The 20,026-nt window shown below is 46.8% G+C and overlaps 2 protein-coding genes across 3 annotated transcripts in view; one reads left to right on the forward strand and one right to left on the reverse strand.

The window, feature by feature from the left end:
- The first annotated feature begins 585 nt into the window (after nucleotides 1–585).
- Nucleotides 586–20,026, forward strand: part of IFT38 (intraflagellar transport 38) — a 104,625-nt gene continuing 85,184 nt past the window's right edge. Inside the window, exons 1-5 of one of the 2 annotated variants that reach the window (XM_075899088.2) lie at nucleotides 586–940; nucleotides 3,529–3,640; nucleotides 6,774–6,858; nucleotides 9,409–9,588; nucleotides 10,188–10,283. In XM_075899088.2, the coding sequence (XP_075755203.1) occupies nucleotides 919–940; nucleotides 3,529–3,640; nucleotides 6,774–6,858; nucleotides 9,409–9,588; nucleotides 10,188–10,283 (495 nt within the window). In that variant the 5' untranslated portion in view covers nucleotides 586–918. Of the gene's footprint in view, nucleotides 1,050–3,528; nucleotides 3,641–6,773; nucleotides 6,859–9,408; nucleotides 9,589–10,187; nucleotides 10,284–20,026 lie in introns of both variants that reach the window. The other variant, XM_075899089.2, reaches the window with a different exon arrangement.
- LOC149523534 (uncharacterized) lies at nucleotides 16,980–19,986 on the reverse strand. The gene is given in 2 exon segments (XM_089782210.1): nucleotides 16,980–18,435; nucleotides 18,437–19,986. Coding segments are annotated over 2 exon segments (1,431 nt in total). The 5' UTR covers nucleotides 18,884–19,986; the 3' UTR covers nucleotides 16,980–17,451.

Raw genomic sequence — 20,026 nt, forward strand, 5'->3', positions numbered from 1 at the left:
ATCATCTTGAGGTTAGGTGGTTGTCTATAGGAGACTATGGGTCTGTCTCCCAGAGCCTCTTGGAGTATGGTATCCTGTTCCAGTATAGGCTGTAGTTTATTGATAATGTGTTGGACAGGTTTAAGTTGGGGATTGTAGGTGATGACAAGTGGTGTTCTATTGTTGGTTTTCTTGGGTCTGTCTTGAAGTAGATGTTTCTAGGTATTCGTCTGGCTCTTTCAATTTGCTTTTTTATTTCTCCGGGTGGGTAGTTGAGGTTTATAAATGCTTGGTAGAGATCCTGAAGCTTCTGGTCTCTGTCAGTGGGGTTAGAGCAGATGCGGGAGGGTGGGACTGTGCAGAGTGTTTGTTAGTCACGAGTCTCAAGCCAGACCAGGCCAGGAGTGACTGGAGTTCCCGACTCCACGGCCTAGGCCTGGCAGGGGTCGCGGGGCTTTGCACGTCGCACAGGACCCCTGGTTCGCCCTTGTGGGGAGGGGCCGGGCTGCCGGGTGTCCGGTGTTTTCTGGTTTTACGGGGCAGGAGGCGGGTCCCTACGGGCACTGGCAGCGCGGGGCCTGGGCAGGCTGGAGCAGCGTGGGGGGGCCGGGCCAAGGCGCCCAGAGAGCCTGGCTCCTGGGCCTGCTCCCTGCCTTGGGGTGGGGGGCTGGGGGCGAGCTGTCCGGCCCTGGCTGCCAAGCCTCCTCCGCCCCCGGGGCGGGCCCGAGACAGCCCCGGGCCATCTTCTGCCCCTCCCCCCACCGCTCGGCCAACAGCGCCCTCGGCCCCGCCTGTCGCCGCAGCCCTTCGCTTTCCAGCGCAGTTTGGGCCGCGCGCCCCGCCGTAGGCGGTTGCCATGGGGACCGGCGGCGCGGCCTAACGCCGAGACAGGCGCGCGGGCGGGGAGTTGCTGCGTGGCTGGCGCGCGGGGCGCTCACCATGTCGTTCCGGGACCTCAGGAGTGAGGAGAAGGCGCTCGGGCGCCGCGGGGGCGCGCGCGGGACCAGGGCCCGGGGCTGCTTCTGTGGGCACGTGGCGCGCGCGCGGCCGGGGCGGTGTCAGCGCTCGCGGTACCATCGCTACCCGCCCCCCCAACCCCCCCACGTCCCCGATCGCTACCCACCCATCCCCCCAACGTCCGCCCGTCCCCCCATCGCCACCCGCCCATCCCCCCCGACGTCCCCCCATCGCTACCCGACCCCCCCACGTCCCCCATCGCTACCCGCCCCCCCCCGACGTCCCCCCATCGCTACCCGCCCCCCCGACCCCCCCACGTCCCCCATCGCTACCCGCCCCCCCACCCCCCCGACCCCCCCACGTCCCCCATCGCTACCCGACCCCCCCGACGTCCCCCCATCGCTACCCGCCCCCCCAACCCCCCCACGTCCCCGATCGCTACCCGCCCATCCCCCCAACGTCCGCCCGTCCCCCCATCGCCACCCGCCCATCCCCCCCGACGTCCCCCCATCGCTACCCGCGCCCCCCGACCCCCCCACGTCCCCCATCGCTACCCGACCCCCCCAACGCCCCCCCATCGCTACTCGCCCATCCCCCATCGCTACCCGCGCCCCCCCCCCCGAGCCCCCCACGTCCCCCATCGCTACCCGCCCATCTCCCCAACGTCCACCATCGCTACCCACCCCCCCAACATCCCCATTGCTACCAGCCCACCCCAAACCTGCAACGTCCCCCCATCGCTACCTGCCCGCCCCATCCCCCCAATATCCCCATCGCTACATGCCTGCCCCACGTCAGCACACTTGTGCTGCCTACACACCTCCCACATTGCTGCCCCATCACTACAAACTTGCTCCATTGCCGCTCCATTGCTACACTCCCACCCCATCACCGTCTGTATCATCTCCATCCATCTGTCCCATCCTCACTCTATTGCTAACACCCCTCCCATGACAATACCAATGTTCCCTCAAATTTTTCCCATCCATGTGTGGAATCAATTTTGTATGTGCACTGAGGCAAGTGCAAATGTGCATCACCAGTAGAAACACATGCTGCTGGCTGTGGGTGCTCTGCTAATCAGCTGGGAGACATTTGAATCTTTCGCAGGAAACACTGGTCAGCACCCCAACACCAACTACACACCAACCCAATCTCCACACCATCACCAGAAACCCGTCCCATTGTTCTGCCATCTCCACCCTATAATAACTTTGAGAGTGTGACCTGCACATCCTACACACAACTCTTTTTTGGTCAAATCCCTATAATTACAACACTTTGAAATGTCAGATTTAAATGGTTGAAATGAAGTTTAATTTTTAAAATCCTATGACCATGTAATTGACCGAAATGGACTGTAACTTTGGTAGGGCCCTAATTATACTGTGTCTTGTTATTATTAAAGATGTTAAGTATCAGGTAATTGACTAATTGAATAGTTGATGCATTTTGCATTTGCATGGGGGGAGGGGGGGTGGTCTCCCGGCCTCTACACACCGCTGCTGCTTTGAAATGCCGCTAGGAGCCTGACGCTGGGCTCCCCACTGGATTTCAAAGTGAGCCCAAGATCACCTGGGGAGTCCCCAGCTGATCCTGGGCTCCAGTGTGCAGCCTGGGGAGACCCCAGCTGGCCCTGGGCTACACACAGCTTTTCAAAGCTGAAGCTCCACCTCTGGCCCCAAGCTGCAAGCTGCTTCTTCTTCCTCCTCTCCCCCCCGCCTTGCTGCCTCTATCTGATAGAGGCACCAAGGGTGGAAGAGTCTAGTCAACTATCCTGTTGACTATTTGATAAGCATTTGCTTATCGGATAGTCGACTGGTCCTTCACATCCCTAGTTATTATCACGCTAAAGCTCATCGCCACATGATGCAGCGTTCTCTTCCTGTTTAGTCTGGTTATGCTGTATCTTGTGCCATGACATATCATGTGGCATTATGCTCTCTCATGCCATGGTCATATGAAAGCCTGCTGTCGCCACATAGCAGCATCACAATACATTTTGGCATTACAGCACCTAGCCCACTCAGCTGCAGCATGGTGGCTTGGTGTCATTCCTCTGTATTGCACTATTATGGGTATAGTCACCTGGCATGTGGGGGTATGCCATAGCATAGCTTTATCATACACAGTTTTGTCTCAAATCCCAATTCTGTCACATGCTGACAACATTGTGTCTTGCAGCTTGAAAATCTCACCATGGTGCACCATAGTGACATCACATACTATCCTCATATTGCACCACTACAACAAATTCTTATATAGCAAAAAGTCCCCACACCGTAATTCCACATCTGGCTGTGATGACATATTGTTACACCCAACAAGGAGTCTGTTTGAAACCCTTAGTTGATTTTATTTAAAGGGTGTATTTGTAAAGGTAAATAATTTTAACTTATCAGTTATTAGGAACATTTCTCATTGAATTTCCTAGTAAATTTTTATTTACTTTTTTCTTTGATCACTTCCTGAATTCTGTGTAGATTCAGTCTAGTGTGTTTATTGGTGGACATAACCAGTTCATTGTGGGACCTGAGCATCTTTGCTGACTATAGTGAAAAGAATGAATTATTTTTGTTACATGTCTTTTAGATTTTACTGAGATGATGAGGGCTCTGGGATATCCGCGACTCATCTCTATGGAGAATTTCCGCACTCCAAACTTCATGCTGGTTTCAGAGGTGCTTCTTTGGCTGTGCAAAAGGTTGGTGCTTTATTTCAGTGCAAGAAAGAATGTCAAGTCGGTGACTGGACCTGACATTAAAGAGCTATTTGGAGATGATGTTTCAGAGTGGAGTTGTATTGAGTGGCTTAAAGAGGAACTTGGTGAAATTGAAGTTTAGTTGTTTTGAGAGCTCTACTGTTCTGAGTGCCATATAGGACCATATAGTGCTTAAAGTTGGCATTTTAAGAGGATGGAGCCAGGTTGTTCTCAGTGGTAGCAGATGACAGAATGAAGAGCAATGGTCTCAAGTTGTAATGGGGGAGGTCTAGGTTGGATATTAGGAAGAACTGTTACACTAGGGCTGTGTCTAGACTGGCAAGTTTTTCCACAAAAGCAGCTGCTTTTGCGGAAAAACTTGCCAGCTGTCTACACTGGCCACTTGAATTGCCGCACGAGCACTGACTTCCTACTGTCTGAAATCAGTGCTTCTTGTGGAAATACTATGCTGCTCCCGTTTGGACAAAAGTCCTTTTGCGCAAAACTTTTGCACAAAAGGGCCAGTGTAGACAGCTCAGATTTGTTTTGTGCAAAAAAGCCCCAATCGCGAAAATGGCGATCGGGGCTTTTTTGCGCAAAAGCGCAAAAGTGCTTTTGCGGAAAAGTGTCCGTGTCAATCTAGATGCTCCTTTCCGCAAATGCTTTTAACGGAAAAGCTTTTCCGTTAAAAGCATTTGCGGAAAATCCTGCCAGTCTAGACGCAGCCTAGGAATGTAGTGAAGCACTAGAATGGGTTCTACTGGGAGGTGGTGGAATCTCTATCCTTAGAGATTTTTAAGGCCCTGCTCGACAAAGCTAGGATGATTTAGTTGGGGTTGGTCCTGCTGTGAGCAGGGGGTTGCACTTGATACTCCTGAGGTCTCTTCCAACACTACTGTTCTATGAGTCTATGACTAACTGAGACTATCTTTAAACATAGTCTTGTCTAGAAGTATTGTTTGCAAAGGGAAGTGGGGTCTTCTCCATCTCTGCCTTGGGCTGAGTTCAGCCCCACTGGCTCTTTCAGTGGATTTCTGCATCTAAGGCGTAGTCCAGACTTTACAGACAAACTCATACTGTAAAAGGAAAAATCACAAATCACATTCAACATGCAAGAGGAGATCAGTGTTTGAAATGTGCAGTAATGGTTTTTCCTTAATATTACATTCTGTTTCCTCTGATTGATTCCATTGCTCCAATGTCACAATGAAAGGTAGTGGAAGATGGAACCCGTTGGGGAGCATGGGCCTCGTCTAGTACCATTTTAGTATAGATTTATGTCAGTGTAATGCACTTGGTTTCAAACGCTTGTGAAACTGCAGTGGTAGATCAAGCTGTTTCTCTATGTGTGTATTTAATTATATCATCAAAATCAAAAAGCCCTAAATGTTCTTTTGTGTGTGTGCATGTGTGTATATACAAAAAGACAATTCCTTTTTCAGTTATGATACCTTACAGATTCGCAATGGGCAGAAATTTAACAATGACCGTAGTTGCTGCTTGCTTACTCTTTTGCATTTCATTTTGTTCATGGTTAGTTTCAAGAATCTTTAGCTCTCTGGCTATGGTGCACTAGCTCAGTGCTGCAATTTTTGGGCTACAAGTATTGCAAGGACAGTTTAAAACTAATAAACAAGCTTTGATTTTTATACTTATATTACATATAAGTATCAGGCCTTGGGAATCCTTAACAATGCTTCACTTTCCCCAAAGTTTGGTTTCTAAATTACTTGGGTTTTTCTACTTCAAATTTAAAAACAAAAGTCACAAAAAGCACGGAGAACAAAGCAGTGAGAAAGACATATTGTTACACAAAGAGGTATTACTTTTCTAAAAAGGAGTATGAGTGTTCATCTAATTAAGCTGAACAGTATAAAGTGTATATTAGAAGGTGATTGGAAGTACTCTGCTTTTAAGTGAAGTGTCTCATTTACATCCCAGGAAGCTAGGAAATTAACCGATATTGTACCAGGTACCCAGTAAAACAGCTTACCCTGGTTCCAGGACTCTTGTAATTGTATTGTACAGTAGAGAGGTTAAACATCACTTGTTTTCAATTTCAAATGACATTTTAAAGTGGAGATTCTGTCTGAACATTAATGATCCCATGGCACTTTTCCATAAAAGTTAGGAGGTAGGGGATTTCCGTAATTGTTTCTTCCCAAGGGTACTGATACCTAATGTATTGTGGACAAGTTGGTTGGTGACTTCCACTCCAGAGATGGCTATGTTCTAGTGCTGCTGTTTGTAAAGTGCTTTGAGATCCTCAAAACGAAAGGTGCTATACAAATATTAATCTATTATTAGTGAAACAAAAAAGCTTATTTTAGCAACAGTATTAACTATAACCAGGGCCCTGTGTTTTCCTATGTTTTGTGTATAGAGACTTCGCTGCAGAACCTGCCAATTGCTGTAAATATGCTGTAAAATCTAAACTTTCATATAAAACACTGTCTAGCTTTGTAAAGGTAACTCTTCAGTTTGGTTCATATATGGAATTAATCTTCCTTAGCTTAAAATGATAGCTGTGAGAGATCTCAACTGTCCTTGTTCATTTCAAAAAGGGTGTTTACTTTCATGATGATATTTTAAATGTCAGTGTTGTTTGTTTTATTAACAGTTTCACTGCTCCTTATTTTAGCTGATCTCTGAAAGATTAGGGATGTTCAGTTAATCCAAAGCTTTTTTTAAAGTCATAGTCAGGTCTGATTAAGATGAGTTTGGTTTATCTGTGTGGCTTGCAATTTGAAAATCTGACATAGTAAATTATTTCTCTTCATAAATATTCCATTTTTAAAGCCTGAAGCCAAGCTTTGAAATTGATTTGTGTGACTCAGCTAGGTCTGGTGGCTCTTGCAGACTGAGCCAAAAACAGTTTCAGAACCTGAACTTAACAATTTATTTTGCAGATATGGCTCAAGATTTATGGCTCATGAAATTTTTATGACATTCTAAATTTATACATTCCAGATCCTAGATACTGAACTAGTGTTTCTTCACCTGTATTGCGGCTGAACATTTGGTTTGCAGGATCTTCATGATGCCTGAGTTTGTTGCCTAAATGAATATTGGCTTTTATCTGTTTAATACTTCATGCATGTTGCTTGTCTGACTCAATGAATATTCTCATTGGTAGGTATGAACCACAGACTGATGTGCCTTCTGATGTTGAGACAGAGCAAGACCGGATTTTCTTCATTAAGGCAGTAGCTCAGTTTATGGTGAGTCTGCTTAGGCAATCTCATTTGGGGTTTGATCTAAAGCACACTGAAGCCTAATGCTTTTTCTTTTGACTTCCTCTGATTTCCCCTGTAATATGTGGCTAAGTATGTATTATATTCCTGTACTTTGTTAGATTTCAAAAGTTTTTATCATTTCTGTAATGTTTTGAAATGGCCATATGCAACTTATTATAGAGAAGGACATCTTTGGTAGACCTAAATTTGATTTTCAGGGTAGAATAAAAAAACAGTGAGAGCCAGAAAGATTTATTTACAGTTGATAGTTGACTAAATCTTGGCTCCAGTGAAGGCCCTGATCCTGCGAAGACTTAAACACAGATTTAACTTTTACATGATGCTTTAGTCCCATTGCAGTCCCTGGATGAAACTCGATGGCAATGTTGCTATTGACATGAATGAAGCCAGCCAATGACTTGGATGGGACTGCTCGCATCACACAAAGTGAAGTATGGGAGAAAGTCTTGATAGGACTGGAGTTTTAACAGCTACTTAGCATTAAGCCCATAAAGTCATCTTCATGCACTACTGCCTATCCATTTTTCACACTACAAAAACCTAACATGCAGAAATAAGGTGTTCTTAACAAAAATAACAAAGTGGCTTTTTGGATGAACTCTGTAACAAATATGACCATCTCTCTCCTAAAATTGTATGCCTGATTCTGTGAAAGGGTAACAACTTATATATCAAGAAAATAAGAAAGCTATGTGGGCCTAACAATGTTTTAGTTCTGGTCTATAATCAATATCTATATCCTAGTGTGTGATCCTGTTTGTGCTTATTGTCTGAATGCATATGTTTTATCAGATCAAAAGCTTTGTGGTTATTGCTTATTGGATACAACTAGAAGGACATTAGACACTAAATAAAGATTGTCTCTTAAAATATAAGATGCTCAGCCACTCTAGATTGGCAGTGCTTGTCAGATAGTCGGCAGGATAGTCGACTAGTTGCGCTTCTCCCACCCCCTTGCTGCCTCTATTAAATAGAGGCAGCAAGTGGGGGGAAGTGGAAGGGGTACTTCAAAGTGGCAGCACCGCTTGAAGCCTGGGGCCAGATCCTGGGCTCCCAGCGGCGCTGCTGCTTTGAAACGCCATGTTCAGTCCAGGGCCAGCTGGGGTGTCCCCAGGCTGCACGCCACATTTCAAAACGGCAGTACCACGTGGAGCCCAGAGTCAGCGGGGCAGTCCTCCACTGACCCCAGGCTCTGTGTGGGGCTGCTGCTTTGGGAGCCCGGCGTCAGGCTCCTCGTGGCATTTCAAAGCGGCAGTGCCGCATGGAACCTGGGATCATCTGGGGACTCCCGCACTCACCATGGGCTCCATGAAATACTGCCACTTTGAAACGCTGTGAGGAGCCTGACGCTGGGATCCCCATGGTGTTTCAAAGCGGCAGCACTGCATGGAGCCCAAGGTCAGCTGACCCTGAGCTCACGCAGCGCTTTTGCCTTCGAAGTGTAGCAACCGCAATAGAATTCCTGAAGTCCTGGCAGGTGACAATGTGCCTTGACCTTTAGTAGATTTGGAGGTTTTTAATTGGTACTTATCACCACAGTATCTGAGTGCCTCAAATATTTGGGTGGTTCACCAGGTGATCTTTATACTATGGCACAATTACTCTTCTCTGCTTTGCTTCAGTGGAGTTCTCTTTCCTTGTTGGGATCACACATCTTGCATTCAGTTATGTTGTTGAGTGTGGATTGTAATGATCATAAGCAATATGGATGTGAATGGTTAACTGGTTAACCTGTGGGGGCTGGAGCAGCTTCCTGCCTGCTACAGGCAGGCGGCTGCCTCAGTCCCACAGGTGGCCTGTCACAAACAGGGGCTGCTCCAGCGTCCTGGCAAGAGCAGCCTCTGTAGCAGGCCCCGTAGATAGGGGATGCTCTGGCAGGGATCCAGGATCAGGAAAAGCTGTGGAATGCAGATGATTTTTTTGTGTGCCAGTTGTGTTTTCCTGCTCACATGGGCTGTGACTGTGTATGTGTTTGATGGAAAGCGAGAGAACAGTTGCCAAGTGAAAAAGATGTTTTTCCTTTTACTAGACATTCATTTTCCCCCATATGCTTTGAATGGACTGAAATTGGAATTCCTGTTCAGAGCAGTGCTCTTTGTAATGTGGTACTCTAGCTCCCTTATGGAATAGGTGTTAAAGGGACACTGTCAACTTAATCACATTTCTGTCTGAAAAGTTCATACCTGCTTAAGTCCCAATTAACTTTACAGGAGAAGTGAGTGGTACACAGGCGTTTTGTTGGCCCTCTGCACAGGGATGAATTTCACCTTCAGAGAATTAGGGGTGGTTTGAGCTTTTTCTTGTATATGTGTCTAAAAATGTAATGACTCACAAAAAGCGTGTGTATGTCATCCTTGTCTGAAAATCCCATGTTCCTGAGCAGAAAATTTCAATTACATATAGAAGAGCATGGTGGTTCCAAAATAAGCACTTTTAGGAAGATGTCTGACGAGAGAATTGACAACCTATCTTCCATATGAGACTGAAATATTTCTTTGTGTCTTCTTCCAACAGGCTACCAAAGCTCATATAAAGCTCAACACAAAAAAGCTTTACCAAGCAGACGGCTATGCAGTGAAGGAGCTGTTAAAAATAACTTCTGTTCTTTACAATGCAATGAAAACCAAAGGAATGGAGACCACCGCAGTGGCTGAAGAAGAAAGCAGCAAATTCAAGTTTGACCTTGGTTCAAAAGTAAGGAAAATATGATTTTTTTTGTAGTCATAGAAATCAAATCCATTTGCCTCATAAGCCTATACACAGAATGTACTTGATGGTGTGCTCTTTTCAAACTCTCCCTTTCTGAATGTATCTCCTGCGATACATATGAGAAAAACTTGGCTCATAATGGTATTGAAGTTTAGTACAGAATCAGTTACCTCTGCTTCGGAGCAAGCCTGGAATAGGAGGGAGTGTGGTATGGGAGAACTGAAGTGTTTTGGGTAATTGTGTTTGAGAAGCGTGGGGAGTACTTACTACAAGATGGGTCTGGATCAGTGCCCGTTGAAGTCAATCAAAGTCTTTCCCTTAAGTTTATTGGGCAGTGCACCAGGACCCATAGAAGCACTTAAAATGGAAATTGCTCCACAAATAACATTGCCGTGTGTAACTACATATAACTCTGCATGATGTGGCCAGCGGTGTGTAGTGTAGATGTAGCCTAGGAGAGATTCAGGCACTGTGCTCGTCACACATATGGTTTTAATTTGAAAGGGGACAACACCTGTCACAACTTTTGTCCGTGATGGCAAAGAGATTCTTCTGTTGTTTGATTTTTGATGCTGTTTTTCTAGATTGCTGATTTGAAGGCAGCCAGGCAACTTGCTTCAGAAATCACATCCCGAGGAGCATCGCTGTATGATTTACTTGGCAAAGAGGTGGAGTTGAGGGTAAATATGCTCGGCAGGAAGGGAACTTGGGCTTGTCACATGATGCAAATATAGAGAGGTAAACAAGTATGGATGAGTGATTCCAACAGCTGCAATGAATGTATGGGATGTAGATTCCATGTGTGAATGGAGCGAGGTCAGATGGGTTACCCAGCATCTCATTCATATAATTATTTCTCATAAGTACAAAAGAATAACAGTTTGCATTTAGAGGTGATTTGAAATGCTTTGTAAAGAACTGCTTGAGAGCTTGTCAGTAACAGCGCGTATATATACTTTGTCATGTTCCTGTACCAGATACAGACTGGCTAAGGAGCTTGCTTATTCACACCAGCTGTGTTCATTATAAGATCCTTTACTGCTCTGCCAGGTCTGTTCAGCATTCCATTACATCTCCCCCTTTAAGATCTACATTCCTACCCTATGCAGTATGTACAGTATCGCACTGTCTTTGAGGTTCAGCATGTGTCAGTCTGCTAAGAGTCCCTGAATTGTACTGGTTTCCTAATTACATGACCCAAAGCATGACAACTTGGTCATCAGGCTGTCTGTTAGTTGCAATAGTTGTCTGTGGTCAGTTCAGAATCTTTGAGTCATTTTGTTCTGCATCTGCTGTCTGTGGGCAATGCAGTTTGCTAGTAATATGGTCAAAATCGTATTTTGTTCAGAATGAATTCAGTTCTGCTGCCGTGAATTGTAGTCTGTTGTCCATCGTTAGTTGTTCTGGAATACTGAAGTGAGCAAAAGTACACTTCAGTTTTTCAGTAATACTTCAGTATTATGTCTTTTAAAGAGATGGTTTCTGTATATCTGGAAAAACAGTCCATGATGGCCAGGTAATGATGTCTCCTGAATTTGCACAAATATTTATCTAGTCTCTTCCAAGGTCTGTCTGTTAGGGGTGGTGTTATGAAAGGTTCTTTGTGATGCATTGGTCTGTTAGTCTTGCAGTGTTCACACATATACTTTACTCTTTATGTCCATGCTGATGCCTGGCCACCAAAATGACTGCTTGGCCCATTCATGGCATTTAGTTAATTCTTGATGTCCTTCATGGATGAGGGTTAGGATTTTGTCTCTCATTTTGTTTGGAATTGTGCTGCAGTTGCCTTTAATCATGAGTCTTTTGACTTGTGTATTTATCCGGGCACTGCAAAGTAGTTTCTTGTCACTTCTTTAGCGTCCTTTAGCTATTTGGGCCCCTCTAAAGTAACTTAGTATGTCCTGAAGTTGCATAGCTGTCACGATGGGTTTTTTTTGTAGTGGCGTATTCTCTTTTCTGGCTCTGGTGAGTATGCATCCACTGCATCCACTTACATCTTAATGTCATCTTTAATTTCATGGGTTGTTGATTGCGATTCTAGTGTACATACATAGGTGTGCACACGGGGTGTGCCAGCTGTGCCCAGGCACACCCTAATGTTTCAAAGGGGGCGTGAGCGAAGGAGCGCTGCTTCGGCACTCTGGGGAACGGATACCGTGCTGGGTTTGCCGCGCATGCATGGCCAAAACCAGCAGGTCTTAGGGTCCCATGGAAAGAGGCGGCAGGGACGCAGCAATGTCACCCGGCCGCCCCATCAAGCGAGGTGAGTTTAAACCCTGGGCGGGAAGGCTGCGGGGTGCCCCGGGCAGGGGATCGGGTGCAGCGCGGCTGGCCCAGGGGGTGGCCGGGGTCGGGGGCAGCGCGGCTGGCCTCGGGGAGGGGAAGGGGCTGGGGTCAGGGGCAGCGCGGCTGGCCTCGGGGAGGAAGGGGGCTGGCCTCGGGGGCAGCATGGCTGGCCTTGAGGAGGGGGTCGGGGGCAGCGCGGCTGGCCTTGGGGAGGAGAAGGTGCTGGGGTTGGGGGCAGCGCGGCTGGCCCCGGGGGGGCCGGGGCAGCATGACTGCCCCCCCCAGATCTACTTCCCACCTCCTCTTCCCCCCGGATCCCCTCTTCCCCCCGGCTAGTCCCTGGCCCCCAGCCAGTCCCTCTTCCTCCCCTTCCCCCCCCACCCAAGATCAAGTGTGTCCGTTTTTTTTGGGGAGGGTCTACCTGGCAACCCTATGAGTCGGACCTGGTGCAGGCACCAAGTGACAGGGACTGCCAGAACTTTGGGAACCAGAGACTGCAGGGAGAGAGTTTGTGGCCCAAAAAGGGGGCTGAGAAACCTAAGAAAGACAGAGTAGGGGGAGCACCAGAAGGGTGACAGTCAGGGCGACCCTAGAACTCTGTTACAGACCAGTTGGCGGCTGCTGGAAGAGGAGGGAAAAATAGGGGAAAAGGGTCAGAGAGGAAGGGGCTTGTGCTGAGGGGAGGGGGGCAGGTCAGGAGAAGAAAGGGGAAGGCACCAAGGGACAGGGTGTAGGAGAGAGACAAATGCCAGGGGGCCAAGTTGAGACAATGAGGAAAAGGGCAGGAGAGGAGGTGTCAGTGGGGGGGGACAGGATGATGCTAGGAGAAGAGAGGAGAAGGGCTTTGGGGGCTAAAGGGGAGAAGGGGAGGTGCTGGGAGAAGGCTTGAAAGAAGGGGTGGGCATGAGGAACGCGGGGATGGAGCAAGGTACGTGTGAGAGCACAGAGGGGCAGGAGGGGAATGGGGGCAGAGGGTGGTGAGGGGGTGGGCATCAGGGAAAAAGAAGGCAAAGGGGGCAGGGGCAGTGAGGGAAGAGGGAAGGCACCAGGAGGGTGCAGGGCTAAGGGAAGGTGCAGGTGCCAGGGGATTCCGGGTGGTGAAGCAGAAGGGCAGACACCTGCAGGGGAGGGACCAGCACCAGAGGAGAGAGGCAGGGCAGGTGTGTAGAGGGAGGTGTTAGGAGAGGGGAGAAGGAGGGGGAGCTCATATGATCAGAGTGGGGCTACTGGAGGAGTGTGCACAGGGGGGAGAGAGGCTGGTGGAGGGGGTCAGGTCTCAGGAAGGCTGAGGGCAGTGAGAAGGGCAGGAGTCAGGACAGCAGAGGTGGGTGAGGGGTTGGGGGTGCAGCAGGCACCAGGGGAGCTGATGGAGCAAGGGGAGGAGACATGGCAGCAGAGGGGAAAGGTAGAGGTTCATAAGATATTTATTAATAACTTGGGTGCCACAGTGGCACATCCAAACAAGCCACAAACTCAGTACTGGTGCACAACACAAAATTTATTCTGTTCATGGGAGGAAACTCTTAAGAGGGAACACTTCCCCCAGCCTCTCCACCCCCTGAGTTAATGTCCCACACATTGGGTTCATGCAATTGCAGGATAGTTGCATGAGGGGGGTTTGGTGAGGGCCAAACTAATCCCTATTGGTAAGAGGATGGTGGGAAAAGTCTTGGGGGGAGGGGTCCACCTGACACCTTTTATTTCTGGTCAAGTATCCATATTGCCCCAAAAGTTTTACATCCAGAGGCATGGCTAATGGGGGTCAAAGAGTACATTTAGAAAAAATTCTTTGGGTGCACACCCTAATGAAATGTGTTGCACATGCCTATGTGTACGTATGGAGGTGTGGGGTTCATACCCCATGCCATGTTATCTTCTGGCATCCGATACGACTGGCTACAAATGTGTTTACTAGATGTGTTAACCTTTACGGTTACACACAGCCTCCTCCCCCCCCATGCTGTATCAGAGGCAGCAGAGCGAGGTGGGGGGCATATGGGAGCTGGTGCTTGTGGGGAGCCAGCCTTTTAAGTACTGGCCTCTGCCTTCCCCCTCCCCCTACTGCTGCCTCTTAAAAACCGGCTCCCTGCACACACCAGTTCCCGTGGAGCCCCTCCCCCCCACCGCGTGTAAATGTATTTTAACATCCCTAGAACCAACTCCTCTAGGCCCAGGTTTTCGACTTCATCCTCCTCCACCTGTAGCTGCCAAGCCTGGCACCAACTTGGCTTCTTCAGATGAGGACTCTAGGAGGAAGTGCAGCAGATGCCCATTCATATATCATTTTCCTCAGCTGAAGAGACAGTGATGCATGAATCACCCTCTGACAGAGGTTGTGTGGTACCAGTTGGAATGCGTGGTAGCCAAGGAAGTCTAGGGGAAGAATTGCTGTAAGAGGTAATAACACAGCATTGCATTGGAGGCTGGGGCTGTAGTGAATCTACGCAAATTTCTACCATTTTTCAAAGTGTCTTTAATTTCCATGGTCTGGTAGCACTTTCTAGACTAACAAAACATGTAGAGGGGATCCTGAGCTTTCGTGGGCACAGCCCTCTTCTTCAGATGACTGGAGTTATGAGTAGGGGATAAGAAAACTGGAAATAAATTGTAGCATTGTGTTCTGCATGACTGAGGTTGTATGTAATATGTTGTTGTATGCTGATAATGTCAGCTCGAGCATGTTTGCGGAAGCAGTCGATGTAGAAGTCCAGATTTTCATTACGTCCATTGGTGGGGGTCCACATAGAAGCCGCCTTCTTGTGGGATTGCCGGGGGGGAGCAGTGAGGTCAGTATGTTGTATATCGGTGTGTTGGAAATATTCCTTCAGGCGGAGGCGGCGAAAATAGGATTCCAGATCCCTACCGAACTTAATCAAGATGGTGGACCCTTTATCACTGAAGGTGCTAACAGCTTTCTGAATGGTATCCTTCCTGCCTTACCAATCTATCCACTGACTTTGATCTTTATCTACTCAGATTTAGCATCCTTTTTCCTGATACTTTATGTATAGAGGTGGGGGGTGGGCTACAGAACATCTTTCTCTTCTTCCCCCTTCCCTTCTCCTATTTATTTTGAGTTTTCTTATCCCCTAGTCATAACTTCGGTCATCTGAAGAAGTGGGCTGTGCCCACGAAAGCTCATGATACCATCTACATGTTTTGTTAGTCTGTAAGGGTATGTCTACACTACCACCCTAGTTCGAACTAGGGTGGTTAATGTAGGCAACCGAAGTTGCAAATGAAGCCCGGGATTTGAATTTTTACCACCATTTTTACCGTTACACCTATGGTAGTTCGGAATAGGAAGCCTAATCCGAACTACCTAGTCCGTGCTGCGTGTAGCCGCGGGCACGGAGTCCGAACTAGCGGACATTTAAAAATGGCGGCGCCCGGCAAGATGCAAATGAAGCTCGGGAAATTCAAATCCCGGGCTTCATTTGCAACTTCGGTTGCCTACATTAACCACCCTAGTTTGAACTAGGGTGGTAGTGTAGACATACCCCATAGTACTACCAGACTATTTGCTTGCTGTTTTTTTCTGTAACAGACTAACTCGGCTACCCCCTGAAGCTCTTTTAATTTCCATCTGAACATGCTGCAAAACAGAACTCATTTTAATCCCAAAAATGTTAATGAAACAAAACAATTTTTTTATGTATCTCCTTTCCCTTTGTGTATTTGTCTAATCCCTTGGCTACGGAAGCATATATCACAAGGCACCTGGTTAATGAATTGGTGACCGGGTTTGGTCTGCATACACACATCTCTGCACAACTCAAGCCAGTTTAAAATTCAAGAATATGTCAATTTTAGGGAGATTTGAAAAGAGCACTTGGTTGTTGCTTTGAAATTGGGCATCATTTAACCATTTTGGCCAAATTACAGCTTTTAGGAGTCTATTTGACTTCAGGGTTGGGCACTTAATGAGGAACATGTCCGAGAGTAGAGTGATGAACGTGTGAAGTGAAAATCCGGGATGAGTGAGTGTTCCAGTGCAACCACTTCTCCTTGGGCCCATCAAGAGCTCTCTTCATTGGAAGCCTCTTTAAAGGTGCAATTTCCAGAAGGGTGTGAATTATTACATCCCGTAGAGACCATATGTTCCCAATGGCATAATGACTCATTGCTCTAGCTGAGACTAGTCAATTTAATATAAATGCAGGGCTTATGCTCTGCACAGATGTCTAACAGATTGAACATGTCCTTAAGAAATCCTGTCAGGTGAGAAATGACCTGTACCTCATTAGCAATGAGTTTATATCCTAAAGGCGTGATACTTCACAGTGACAGCCAGTGAAAACTTCCCAGTAGCACTAGAAATGCCCTTGTGTGTTTTGTTACTAATGATTTGGACTGGTTCCGACCTTTTGAGGAATCCTTCCAAACTAAGGAGCGCTGCTTCCATCCGAAGTCTTGTACATAAATACACGGCTCGTTTTAGACTCTTTGACATTGAATATAGCCAAGCAAATATTTTCCCAATTAAAAGCTGACTTCTGTTGATACAAACGGATGTGGCCAACTTTCCATTGTATTTCCTTGTTTTTGCCATCTTTTCTTTTGCTCCAATTATACACTTGGTTGGGTGCATGGTATTTTTTTACTTCCTTTTATAAAGGCTGTGGGTATTAAAATTAGGTGTGAAGGCACTAAAAACAAAATACACATTTGTTACTTTCGTTAGAGCTGCAAAATGCCTGGGATACATTCAGGGAATGTTTACAGAATGCCAGTGCATTTTGACTTCCTGGGATGTCCTATTCATTTGAGTGGTCTGCACCATTTTAACTTCTGTGGGATAAAAGCAGCATCACAGCAGCTGGTTATTATTTGGAGTCCCTTCTTCTTTAAAGAGAATATATTTTGTCACTTAAAGAATATCTAGAATTACAGTAAGAAGAATCTGGATTGTCTGGATTAAAATCTTAATGTTAACAGTCAGAAAAATTGCGCAAATCTACATTTTTTTGCATGAAGGGAGAATCACAGTTGACATCTCTTATCTTAAAAACACCAGCCCTGATTTTAGGACAGAGTGACGCATTTTTTGAAACATATAATTGTCAAAGTCAGACAGGACTCACAGATTTGGCAGACTGCTCTGTTTATTTCAGCAAAGCTTTGCTAAAATGCATGGAGAAAATGTGAGTACCCTACAAGGTTCAAACCCCTTGATTTTATACAGTCAAAAGGAAGCCAAAATTAACAGGATTAAAAGGGGGGCAAAACTTCACATAATTAGTGTGAGGCTACTCAAGTACTCTTCATTTCAATATTAAGCACACAGCAATCTCCTGGCTATATCTCCCTGATTATCTGGAATTGTTTCCTAACACTTAATGTTTCTTTTCCTGTTAAACTCAGGCCCAAATTGGCTAGCACCTTGATCTGCATACCTACAATCAACATTAACATACTTTTCTTCTTTCTCTTAAAAAGACAAACAGAATTCCTTTAACTTATTCAATTATTACAGCACAATTCATCTTTTTCTTACAGTATAATTCTTTCTACTTTCACAATCCCTCCTTTTGGTCAAGCTTCGCCTATGACCAACAATTACTGGGTTTCTTGCATTAACCGTTCTTTGTCTCTCTGTTCATCAGTGATATTTAAAATCATCAGATTAGCACTCTGGTGAGGGGTAGCTAGCTGTGTGATATGTTTTGCACAGTTTTGGATACAACAGGAGATTAACTGAAAACATACAAAAATCATTAAGATCCCAAATAGGATAGTCAGGGCTCCCTGAAACAACCAGTTTCCTATGCCAGTGAAATTGAACAAGTTACTCAGCCATTTCCACAGGGAACTTGGCTCTTCGTGAGGAAGATATGCAATCTTCTCTAAGTAGTTAGCGCGATCTATTACATCATTGGTGTTGTCTGGTATATATACACAACATTCTTTGCCAATGAGAGCACAGGTCCCTCCTTTTGCTGCCAGCACTATATCCAATGCCTGACGGTTTTGGAGGACCACTTGTCTGATCGCTCCCGTTTCTTTGGCCAGGGCCCTTAAACTTTCTCCAGTTTCATTTGCCATGATTTCAACTACTGCTTGTAACCTCAGAAGCCTTTTTGCATGATGTATTACTCCCCCAAATGGGATAAAGGAACCACCAATAGCCTCTTCCCAAGTTAAAGGGCTTATGTGATTCACATACCATTGGGCATCCGACAAGTCCCTTCTTTTTCGCCTAAAATTACGGAGGCGTTCTCGTGGGAAGGACTCTAACACTCGAAATTGTGGGAAGAGTTGGGCGGGATAACAGATACCTGACCAGTTAACTGGTAATGTGGTATAGGCCTTTGTCCCACAGACCCAATGATGCCCTATCAAAGCCGGGAAGGGTCGGTTGCACCCCTTTGCCATATAGATGTCTATAAAGGAGGAGTAATATCCCCCGAAGGGCACAAGGTGATTCTCCTTACGGGGAGTGGTGTTATTTGCATGGCATTGAAAGATTGTACTGTTCTCACTAGGATGGCTGTAGCGGGAGCAGGAGAGTGATTTCCCTGTTTGATCCCAGGTTGAGAAAAAAATTCATATCCCCATACCCGGTCCTCCATTTTTCAATCTTGTTTGAATAATCCCATACACCATTGGTTACAATATGCTGAAGACAACTGCTCCTCCCCAGATTCAGCCCTGTCCCATTACACACCCAACACCAGTGACCTTTTCCCTCCACCACGCTTATCCATTTAGATACATTTATTCCTACTGCTTCCCAAGTGTCATTACTGTTCCATGTCTTGTTAAATGGATGAGGTCCTCCGGTGAGGCCTGGGGAATTAAGTGGGATTGCCAAGACAGGAACACCAGCTTGTGAGTGGGCTGGGATGTGGCTGCAGACCCAGCAATTAGAGATATTAAGGGTCTGAGCGATCCATACTTGCTGGTGGATAAAAGAATTGTCATTGTCATTGTGGATTCCCCAGACCTTAAGACACCAGTAGCCGAGGAACAGGCCCCACCAGAGGCACATGCTGGAGGCAAGACCCTTTTTGGTTCTGACAACCTCAGCTGAGGGAACCGCAGTCACGGTTTTATGTCCACCAGGCAGCAGGCGCTAGGCTCACTGCTGCTTCTTCTTGGGCCTTGCTTTTGGTTGTCGTCTGCTTCAGGCAACCCTTACGTGAACGTAGGTTGTAAGGTATTGCAGGCTGTTCCTCTACGTCTTCTTCTGGAGTCAAAATTGACTCTGCGTGGTCCTGAGGCGATGACTGGTCTGCTGGGGGTGGTGCCTTCTTACACTGAGAAGCATGTATCCATGCTGCTATGCCGGATAGCTTAACAGCCGTCTGGGTAGTGAGCAGCACCTGATGTGGGCCCTTCCACCGGGGTTCCAAGGCGTGTTTTCATTGGTGGTGTCGTATGTAGACCCAATCACCTGTCTCGAGGGTGTGGCAGGCGTCAGAGGTGGGTTCGGTTGGCCAGGCGGCTCAAACCTGTGAATGGAAGTGACTTACAGCTTGCATTAGTCCCTTGCAGTACTGTAGGAGTATACTGTGAGTCAAGTTCAAGTCTGAGACTGGAGTAATGGTAGTCATTGTTCGCATAGGGCGCCCCATAACAATTTCAAAAGGACTTAATTTATGTCTTTGGGATGGGGTGGATCGAATTTCCATAAGGGCCAATGGTAAGGCCGCTGGCCAGCTTAACCCTGTAGAGTCACAAATTTTTGCAAGCTTATTTTTTTTAGCATGCCATTTCGTCTTTCAACTGCACCTGCGCTCTGTGGGTGGTAGGGACAGTGCAGCAAGTGCGTGACATGTAATACACGATCCAGGTGCTGAACAAGTTGTCCAGTAAAATGTGTACAAAGTGGCAGGAATTCCTTTGTCACTGGACAAAGTGGCAGGAATTCCTTTGGCAGGCATAATATGATTTAACAAACATTTGGCAACAGACAGTGAATCAGCTTTGCAACAAGGAAAGGCTTCAATCCAGCCCGAAAATAAGCATACCATAACCAGAATGAATTCATAGCGTTGACACTTAGGCATTTGTACAAAATCAAGCTGCCAATGCAAGAACGGTGCTTGGGGCAGGCCCCAGAACCCGTGAGCTACCTTTACATGTTTGCCAACATTGTAGCTTTGGCAAGTGGTACAGGTGGCACAGTGGT

The sequence above is a fragment of the Pelodiscus sinensis genome, chromosome 15, assembly GCF_052426305.1.
Source record: "Pelodiscus sinensis isolate ZL-2025 chromosome 15, ASM5242630v1, whole genome shotgun sequence".
Taxonomy (NCBI): domain Eukaryota; kingdom Metazoa; phylum Chordata; order Testudines; family Trionychidae; genus Pelodiscus; species Pelodiscus sinensis.